Below are 10,950 nucleotides of genomic sequence, written 5' to 3' on the forward strand. Positions count from 1 at the left end.
ATCTGATCAGAATCTCTGTGGTAGAGTTTGAGGAAATCGCAACTGGTAAAAAGACCCTGATGGGAGTTATGTACAGGCCTCCTAGCAGTAGTCAGGATGTGGGGCAGAGAAAATAAATCAGAGATAGAAAAGGCATGTAAAAAGGCAATATCACAATAATCATGGGACTTCAATATGCAGGTGGACTGGGGAAAATCAGGTTGGGTGGGTGGATCCAAGGAAAGGAATTTGTGGGAATGTCTTTGCGATGTTTTTTGGAGCAGCTTGTGACCAGCCCTACCAGGGAACAGAATTCTGATTTTGGTGATGTGAAATGAGGCAGACTTGATTGGGGAACTTAAGGTAAAGGAACCCTTTGGGAGCAGTGACCACAATATAATAGAATTTACCCTGCAGTTTGAGAGGGAGAAGCTGCAATCAGATGTAACGATATTACAATTAAATAAGGGGAAATAAACTACATGACGGAGAAGTAGCCAGAGTTGATTGGAAGGGGAACCGAGCAGGGTAGACAGTGGAAGGAGTTTTGGGGGGTTATTCGGGAGGCATAACAGAAATTATAATAACCTTTATTCGTGTCACAAGTAGGCTTACCTGAACACTGCAATGACATTACTGTGAAAATCCCCTAATCGCCACATTCCGGCGCCTGTTCAGGTACAGCCGAGGGAACCTGGTGCTGTGAAGCAACAGTGCCATCATCGCAAGGAGGAGGGAAACATTGCTGAGGGGAGGCCGAGGCATCCATAGCTGTCAAGGGCAGCAGAAAAGCAAAGGAAAAAGCATGCAAAGTGGCGAAGATTAGTGGGAAGCCTTTGAAAGCAAGCAGAGGACAACTAAAACAAGAAGGGGGAAAGAAGATGAAATATGAATGTCGGCTCGTTAGTAATACAAAAGATTGCAAGAGGTTTTTTCAATATATAAAAGGCAGGAGAGAGAGGCAAGAATGGACATTGGATCACTGGCAAATGAGACTGGAGAAGTAGTAATAGGGAACAAAGAAATAGCAGAGGAACTGAAGAGGAACTTGGCATCAGTCTTCACAGTGGAAGACACAGTGGCAAATCAACTTCAACAGAGTCGAGGCAGAGATGCGTGTCGTGTAAGGAGAAGGTGCTTGGGAAACTGAAACGTCTGAAGGTGGATAAATCTGGACCGGATGGACTACACCCTTGGATTCTGAAGGAGATAGCCGAGGAGATTGTGGAGGCATTGGTTGTACAGTGGTTAGCACTGCTGCCTCAATTCCAGGGATCCGGGTTCATTTCTGGCCTCGGGTGACTGTCTGGAGTTTTATACTTTCCCTGTCTGCGTGGGTTTCCTCCGGATGCTCCGGTTTCTTCCCACAATCCAAAGATGTGCAGGTTAGGTGGATTAGCTGTGCTAAAATTGCCCTTGAGTGTGGGTTGAAGAACGGTGCTCTTTCCGAGGCCGGTACAGACTCGATGGGCCGAATGGCCTCCCCCTGCACTGTAAATTCTATGATTTCAGGAATCACTGGAGGCAGGGCAGGTCCCAGAGGACTGGAAAGTGGCTAATGTAACACCCCTGTTTGAGAAGGGAGGGACACAGAAAATGGGAAATTATAGGTTTGTTAGCCTGATTCGGTCATTGGTAAGATTTTAGAGTCTGTTATTAAAGATGTGATCGAAAAGTACTTGGGAGTGCATGATAAAATAGGACTGAGTCAGCACGGCTGTCAAAGGGATGTCGTGTGACAAATCTGTTAGAGTTCTTTGAGGAGGTAACAAGGAAGTTAGACAAAGGAGAACCAGTGGACGTGATTTATTTAGATTTCCAGAAGGTCTTTGACAAGGTGCCGCATAGGAGACTGTTAAAAAAGTTAAGAGCCCTTGGTGTTAAGGGTAAGATCCTGGCATGGATAGAGGATTGGCTGACTGGCAGAAGGCAGAGCGTGGGGATAAAGGGGTCTTTTTCAGGATGGCAGCCGGTGACTAGTGGTGTGCCTCAGGGGTCGATGCTGGGACCACAACTTTTCCCAATATATATTAATGATCTGGAGGGAAGGACTGAAGGCACTGTTGCAGCAAATGCAATGTTAGCACTCACAGCGGAGGGCTAGAATAGAAGAGCAGGGATGTACTTCTGAGGCTGTGTAAGGCTCTGGTCAGATCCCATTTGGAGTATTGTGAGCAGTTCTGGGCCCCGTATCTAATGAAGGACAAGCTGGCTTTGGACTGGGTCCAGAGGAGGTTCGCAAGAATGATCCCTGGAATGAAGAACTTGTCGTATGAGGAACGGTTGAGGACTCTGGGTCTGTACTCGTTGGAGTTGAGAAGGATGAGGGAGATCTTATTCAAACTGAGTCGACGTCGAGAGGATGTTTCCACTTGGAGGAAAAGCTCGAATCAGCGGGCACAGCTTCCGACTGAAGGGACGATCCTTTAAAACAGAGATGAGGAGGAATTTCTTCAGCCAGAGGGTGGTGAATCTGTGGAACTCTTTGCCGCAGAAGGCTGTGGAGGTCAAATCACTGAGTGTCTTTAAGACAGAGAGAGATAGGTTCTTGATTAATATGGGGATTAGGGGTCGTGGGAAGGCAGGAGACTGGGGATGAGAAACCCATCAGCCATAATTTGAATGGAGGAGCAGACTCGATGGGCCGAGTGGCCTAATTCTGCTCCTATGTCTCATGGTCTTATGAAGGGCATAATCAACCTGGGGGGGCGACATCAACTGGGGGAGGAATCTTCAACCGTGGGGGGCGAGGTGCATCTTGGATAGCTCATCAACTACAGGAGGAATCACTGATTCAGCTCATCAACTGCAGCGGGAATCACTGAGCTGATCAACTGCTGGCGGAACCACACTGCTTGTTAACTACGGGGGGAGCATAGCTCATCAACTACAAAGAAAATCAAAGCTCATCAACTAAACGGGGAATCAAACAGAGCTGGTTAATTACAGGAGGAATCACACAAACCCAGCTCATCTGCATGGGGGGAATCACACACACACAGGCACCAGGTCATTAGCCATGGAGAAAATTGCACATACCCAACTGATCGACTACATGGGGAATCACATTCACTGAACCCATTGGCCACAGGGGAAATCATTCACCCCTGAGGACTCGGCGACTGAGGTTCAAACCGAATCCTGTCTTTCCAAACCCCGGCCACCCCCATCAGCTGACAGCGCTCGCAACAATCCGGCAGCAACTGCTTTCAGAATGGGGTTTGCCATTGCTGGATTTCCTGCTAACCCCTCGCTCTCTCTCTCTCTCCCCTAGGTCTGTGCTGCGTCCCAGCATCGCTCCCACTTGCTAAACCAGAGCAACATCCTGACACGGCTGAGAATGGAGTGGTTACAGCCCGGTTCATCAACCGCAACCCACGGAACCTGGAGCGGCTGGCCCTGGCGAGGAAAGACAAAGGCTGGCAAACCGTCTGGCCCGGCCTCACCTCCTGGCACCGGTGAGAGAAGCTCAGCATCTATCTCCCTTTCTCCTCAGCTCACTCCATTGCCTTTTCCTTCTGTCCCGTTCTCCCACGGGGGTTATTCCAGCTTCCCTTTAAATATATCAACATGATTCAGCTGAACCACTCGCTGGGGCAGCCATTTGCAAACGTACCAACGTGTGATCCCAGTCCCTCGAGCCTTCTCCCCATTTCTGAGCTGACTGTGAGCTCATTCCTGCTGCCCCCGGCAGCCCCTGGTCCTCCCGGCAGCCCCTGGTCCTCCCGGCAGCCCCTGGTACCCCCGGCAGCCCCTGGTCCCCCGGCAGCCCCTGGTCCCCCTGCAGCCCCTGGCCCCGCCGGCAGCCCCTGGTCCCCCTGCAGCCCCTGGCCCCACCGGCAGCCCCTGGCTCCACCGGCAGCCCCTGGTCCCCCGGCAGGCCCTGGCCCCACCGGCAGCCCCTGGTCCCCCGGCAGCCCCTGGCTCCACCGGCAGCCCCTGGTCCCCCGGCAGCCCCTGGCCCCACCGGTAGCCCCTTTGTGCTTCTGATTTCCCAAGCATCTTCCCATTTAGAAAATAGTCTCTGCCTCCATTTCTTCTTCCAAAGTTAACTACGGGGGGAGCACAGCTCATCAACTGCAAGGAAAATCAAAACTGATCAACTAAAGGGGGAATCAAACAGAGCTGGTTAACTGCAGGAGGAATCACACATGATGCTTCCCTTGACCAGAGGTGGCATCATACACTTCCAGCTCACTGGTCAACGGAAAATCACAAACACGCAGCTTATCAACTACAGGGGGAATCACACAAACCCACACACTTTTCCACATTGTATTTCATTTGCCACTTCATTGCCCACTCCCCTAGCTTGTCCAAATCCTTCTGCAGCCCCCTTGCTTCCTCAATACTACCTGTCCCTCTACAGATCTTGCACTTCCAAGAACTCTGCGATCTCATCTTTAATAACGGAGTCTAAAATCTTAGCAATGACTGAAGTCAGGCTAACCAGCCTATAATTTCCTGTCTCCTGCCTCTCTCTCTTCTTAACCAGGGGTGTTACATTAGCCATTTTCCAATCCTCTGGGACCCTTCCTGCCTCCAGTGATTCCTAAAAGATCATCACTATTGCCTCCACAATCTCCTCAGCTATCTCCTTTAGAACCCTGGGGTGTAGTCCATCCAGTCCAGGTGACTTATCCACCTTCAGACCCTTCAGTTTCCCCAGAATCTTCTCCTTAGTCACTGCACTCACCTCTGCCCCCTGGTTCTCCTGGAGCTCTGGTATCCCACTGGTGTCTTCCACCGTGAAAACTGATGCAAAGTAACTATTCAGTTCGTCTGCCATTTCTATGTTTCCTATTATTCCTTCTCCAGCCACATTTTCCAGTGGCCCAATGTCTATTTTTGCCTCTCTCTTACCTTTTATACATCTCAGTTTTAAATGGGCTGCCCCTTATTTTTAAGCTGTGACCACCTGGTTCTTGATTTTCCCACAAGAGCAAATATACTCTCCACAACCACCCTGTCGATACCCCTCAGAATCTGACATGTTTCAGTCAAGTACCCTCTGTCCGTTCGAAACTCTAAACGGAACAAGCCCAGCCTCTCCAAAACTTTTCCTCCCCCTTTGCTGGTGCGAGATTTCCACACTCTTCCCCCACTTTCTGGCTCGAGATTTCTTCGCAATTCCCGATGTGTTTTATTCGTGACTGTCTTGTTTTCTGCTCCGTTCTGGTCTAACCTCAGAACAGAATAATAATAGCTTGTTGTCACAAGTAGGCTTCAATGAAGTTACTGTGAAAAGCCGCTAGTCGCCACATTCCGGCGCCTGTTCGGGGAGGCCGGTACGGGAATTGAACCGTGCTGCTGGCCTTGTTCTGCATTGCAATCCAGCTATTTAGCCCACTGTGCTAAACCAGCTCACCTTTTCTTCTTGTCAAACCTACCAATGTCACCCAGGTCACAGTAAGTTCTCCTCATGCCTATGAGCCAAATGGTTGAAGTTGAAGTCCCATCCAGCTCCATCATAACCTCCCTGTTCTTATATTCTATACCTCAGCTAATAAAGGTAAGTATCCCATCAGCCTCCTTAACCACCTTATCTAACTGTCCTGCTGCCTTCAGGGATCTGTCGACCTGCACTCTGGCCCCCCCAAAATGCATCACGGTAGCACAAGTGGATAGCACTGTGGCTTCACAGCGCTGCAGTCCCAGGTTTGATTCCCCACTGGGTCACTGTCTGTGCGGAGTCTGCACGTTCTCCCCGTGTCTGCGTGGGTTTCTTGAGTGCTCCGGTTTCCTCCCACGGTCCAAAGTCGTGCAGGTTAGGTGGATTGGCCATGAGTGACCAAAAACAAAAGGTGGGGGGGGGGGTTATTGCGTTACAGTAATAGGGTGGAAGTGAAGGTTTAAGTGGGTCGGTGCAGACTTGATGGGCCGAATGACCACCTTCTGCACTGTATGTTCTATGTTATCACCTCTCATGTTTTTCAGGGTTAAATTCCATTGGTCACTGTCCTGCCCACCTGACCAGCCCGTCTATATCGCTCTGTAATCTGAAACTTTCACCTCACTATTTACCACACAAATGTTCCTGTCAAATTTTCTGATCATACCCTCCAACATTCCTGTTTGGGTTATTAATGTACACTACAAACTGCAAGGCAACCAGCACCAAACCCTGTGCAACGCCACAGGACACTGGGCAGCCAGCACCAAACCCTGTGCAACGCCACAGGACACTGGGCAGCCAGCACCAAACCCTGTGCAATGCCACAGGACACTGGGCAGCCAGCACCAAACCCTGTACAACGCCACAGGACACTGGGCAGCCAGCACCAAACCCTGTGCAACGCCACAGGACACTGGGCAGCCAGCACCAAACCCTGTGCAATGCCACAGGACACTGGGCAGCCAGCACCAAACCCTGTGCAACACCACAGGACACTGGGCAGCCAGCACCAAACCCTGTGCAACACCACAGGACACTGGGCAGCCAGCACCAAACCCTGTGCAATGCCACAGGACACTGGGCAGCCAGCACCAAACCCTGTGCAATGCCACAGGACACTGGGCAGCCAGCACCAAACCCTGTGCAACGCCTCAAGACACTGGGCAGCCAGCACCAAACCCTGTGCAACGCCACAGGACACTGGGCAGTCAGCACCAAACCCTGTGCAACGCCACAGGACACTGGGCAGCCAGCACCAAACCCTGTGCAACGCCACAGGACACTGGGCAGCCAGCACCAAACCCTGTGCAACGCCACAGGACACTGGCTTTCAGTCATATTGACAACCTTCGACCGTCACACTCTGCCTCCGGCACTGAGGCAGCTTTCGATCCGATTTGCTGAATTACCCTTCATCCCACGAGCTCTTCCCGTCTTGATAAGTCTCCCATGTGGGCTCTTGTTGAAAGCCTTCCTGAAGTCAAGTACACTACCCTCATGTACCCACCTCATCACCTCCTCGGAAAATGTCATTCGTATCAGTGAGCAGGAGGTCATCGGGCCCTGCTAATCTCTCATTCTTATTCTTGGCTCCTCCCAGGCTGCGTTTCCGGAAGACCCAGCGACACGTTACGGCATACGTGGAGGCAGTTGGGAGTGGGGGCAAGGCTGTGATCTCAGCCTCGACCCAGGAGTGGGCCATCAAGAGGCACCTCTCCAGCACCCGGGATGTGGCTGCGGCCCAGAACGTAGGCCGTGTGCTGGCCCAGCGCTGCCTAGAGGCCGGCATCGCTTACGTCACCTTCCGAGCCATTCCCTGGGAATATCGGGCTGAGTCGGTGAGTGCCGATTGGTTGTCGGGGAGGGGCGGGAGATCATTGAGGTGGGGGGGGGGTTTCACAGATATCGGGAACGATCGGGTGGAGTGGGAGGCTTGTGCTAAAGGAAGAAAGAATCCATGCAACAATTGACTGAGGGAGGCATCGCCATTCTTGGTGATGGTCGACTGGGAGAGGCATCACAGTCTTGATTGGGCTGGTTGACTTGAGCGAGGAATCACAGCGCTTGGGGGAGGGAGGGCTAATGAACCAAAGGCGGAATCACAGTCACAGTGTTGGCGAGGGAGGGGAAGGACAAGTTAAGGATCTAATTACTTTTCTGACTCTCAAATCGGCAGGTCCAACGATTCCGGTCTGCAATGAAAGATGGCGGGGTGATACTCAGTGAACCGCAGAGAGTTCGCCAGTGACCGAATGGAGCCAGGACGGGTGAGATGAGCCATACAGACATAAACACGGACACCTATCTTGCAATAAATTAAAGGATTCTCCCTCTGGACTGATGTTGGTTTCCTGATTGCCTCCCAGAATTCTGTTCATCACTTGCCCATTCTGTGCTGCAAGATTGGTCAATTTGGGCGCAGGTTGAGTGGTGAGCTCCACAAGCAGAGAGCAGGATGATCTCTCCTCGCACCAGCCTAGACTGAGTTTGTGAGTCGCACCTGGCGAGCTTCCGAATGGCCTCCGCCTGTTCCCCTGGAATAGACTTCAGGGACTGACTGTTCCTGTGGAACAGGCTCATGAGGGGCTGAATGGCCCGTGTTCCTGTGAGATATAATTGAGGGGGATGGATAGCCCCTTGTTCCTGGCATTTAGACTCACCGGATCTAAATGGCCTCCTGTTCCCTTGGGATAGACCTAAGGTGCTTGAATGGTTCCCCTGTTCCTGTGGAATAGGCTTGAGAGGCTGAATGGCCTCCTGATCTGTGAGGTGCACTCGAGGGGGCTGTATGTTCTCCTGTTCCTGTGGGATAGATTCGTGGGGGCTGACTAGGCTCCTCCTGTTCCTGTGGGATAGACTCGAGGGGACTGAATTGCTTCCTCTTGTTTTCCCGGGATAGATTTAGGGGGCTGAATGGCCTCCTCTTCCCGTGAGATTCGGCTCAAGGCGCTGAATGGCCTCTGCCTGCTCCTGTGGGATGTGACTAGAGTGGCTGAATGACCTTGTTCCTGTGGGATCGGCTCGCAGTCTCCAGTTCCCAAGGGATAGATTTAAGGGGGCTGAATGGTCTGTTGCAGTGGGATGGACTTGAAGGGGCTAAATTGCATGCTCTGAGCAGCAGAATGGCCTCTTTCTGTGGGATTGACTCGAAGTTGCTGAATAGTCTCCTCTGGGATAGACTTGAAGGGCTAAATGGTCTGTGGGAAAGGCTAGATGGGCTGAATTGTCTGGGATAGACTCGAGGTGGGTGAATGGTCTGTGGGATAGACTAGAAGGGCTGAATGGTCTGTGGGATTGACTCGAGGTGGGTGAATGGTCTGTGGGATAGATTTGAAGGGCTGAATGGTCTGTGGGATAGACTTGAAGGGCTGAATGGTCTGTAGGAGAAGCTAGATGGGTTATTGTCTCCTGTGGGATCGACTTGATGGGCTGAATGGTCTGTGGGAGAGGCTAGATGGGCTGAATGGTCTGAGAGAGGCTAGATGGCCTGTGGGAGAGGCTCGATGGCCTGAATGACAGGCTCGAAGGGCTGAATAGTCTCTTGTGGGATAGGCTCAAAGGGCTGAGTGGACTCTGCAATAATGTAACAGGCAGAGGCATTGAATACGCTCCGTCCGTTTCCCTGCCACAGCCCCCAATGACAGAATATCGTGTCAGTGTGAGTATGAATCTATCAGTATGTGTGTGTGTGAATGAAATGAAAATCGCTTATTGTCACGAGTAGGCTTCAAATGAAGTTACTGTGAAAAGCCCCTAGTCGCCACATTCCGGCGCCTGTTCGGGGAGGCTGGTACGGGAATTGAACCGCGCTGCTGGCCTGCCTTGGTCTGCTTTAAAAGCCAGCGATTTAGCCCAGTGTGCTAAACCAGCCCCTGCAACAGTATATACTCGATTGTGTGTGTCTGAATGTGTAAGTACATACTCAAGTGTGTCTGAATGTATCAGTATATACTCGAATGTGTGTGCGTGTCTGATTCAATCAGTATATACTCGTGTGTGTGTGTGTGTGTGTGTCTGTATCAGTACATACTTGAATGTGTGTGTGTGTCTATCAGTATATACTCGAGTGTGTGTGTCTGAATGTATCAATATTGTAACGGGCCAGGGTTTAGAAAACTCCAGCGTATATCATGGAGTTCACCTGACCCACGACTTTTGATAGATTTTGGTTTTGGGGAGCGCAAAGGTCCACTCTCCAGGTGAGATGCAACGGAAACCTTAAGTATTTTAAAAACAAAACAATGTTTATTCTATGAACCCAGTTAACATTTTATAAGCACACAGTATTCATCTTATCAAATACCAACACAGGTAACTCGATAGATACAATACTCTATAGGTAACCCTTAATACCTTTCCCAGCAACATCCATCAGTTAAACCCTGTTTAACAAAGACAGCAGGTTTAAATTCTCCACAGGAACAGGTATTACTTTGAAATCATCAAGTGAGCTGAAGACATTATTTAGCTTGTAGAGAGAAAGATCAGGACATCTGCTTGCTTTGAATGCAGCTCTCCAACACTGAAAACTAAACTAAAACAGAGCCACAAAGCAGCTTTTCAGCTCAAAACTAAAGTAAAAAACAAAAAGACAGCCCAGCTCCACCCACACATTTGCATCACTGCAGCTATTTGATAAACACCCATTTTTTAAAAGGTACATCCACATGACACCTTCCCCCAAGAAAAAAAATAAACCATCAACTTCAAGATGGTTTTTTTTTTGACCTTCCAACTTTCCTTTTCAAAATACTGACAGTAAAATACTTTTTTATTTCACAAAGCAAAAACACGTAAACATGTATAATAACATAGTCCATTTTAGTTCTTCCTCCACCGAACCTGCTTCTCTTCATCACATTTGTCACAAAGCATCGGCCACACGTATGATTTTTAAATGAAATGGCTGGAACAATAAACTCCATCGAAACAGTCTGGCATTGTTATTCCGGAATCGCTCAAAAGCGTCAATGGTTTATGATCAGTATATATAATGGTGTCAGGCATATTGCTGGTCACAAAAATGTTAAAATGTTGCAAAGCCACCACCCAGCTCAAATCTCCTTTTCAATCGTTGAATACTTCTGATGCGTATTTAATTTCTTAGAAAAATAACCAATAGGCCGCTCGAGTCCTTAGTTGTCGTTTGATAGAAGCACCGCACCCATGCCACATCACGCATCAACAGCCACTTTGCTTGGTTTGGTATAATTTGGGATGGCTAACACAGGAGCATTGGTTAACACAGACTTCAGGCTGTCAAATGCATGTTGACGCTCCGCTGTCCACTGAAATTTTGCTACGCTTCTTTAGCAAGCCGGCAGTGGAGCGACCACACTGCTAAAATTCAGCACAAATTTCCGGTAAAATCCACTCGTGCCCAGAAATCGCATTATTTCCCTTTGTGCCGAGGATATTGGAAATTCCCCAATGACTTTTGTTTTCACATTGCGTGGGACCATTCGACCCTGGCCGATTGTATGTCCAAGGAAAGTGACTTGGGCTTTTCCAAATTCACTTTTGGCTAGGTTTATCACCAAACCCGTCTCCTGAAGTCGAACGGATAACTCCATCAA

General features: G+C 49.8%; 1 protein-coding gene across 1 annotated transcript; it reads left to right on the forward strand.

Moving 5' to 3' along the window:
- The first annotated feature begins 946 nt into the window (after nt 1-946).
- Nucleotides 947-7,711, forward strand: mrpl18 (mitochondrial ribosomal protein L18). Its single transcript, XM_038788803.1, has 4 exons — nt 947-1,102; nt 3,247-3,437; nt 6,975-7,212; nt 7,551-7,711. Exons 1-4 carry the CDS (start codon nt 947-949, stop codon nt 7,620-7,622), a joined length of 657 nt encoding a protein of 218 aa, XP_038644731.1. The 3' UTR covers nt 7,623-7,711.
- Nucleotides 7,712-10,950: the final 3,239 nt, after the last annotated feature.

This window comes from Scyliorhinus canicula, unplaced genomic scaffold, assembly GCF_902713615.1.
Source record: "Scyliorhinus canicula unplaced genomic scaffold, sScyCan1.1, whole genome shotgun sequence".
Lineage (NCBI taxonomy): Eukaryota > Metazoa > Chordata > Chondrichthyes > Carcharhiniformes > Scyliorhinidae > Scyliorhinus > Scyliorhinus canicula.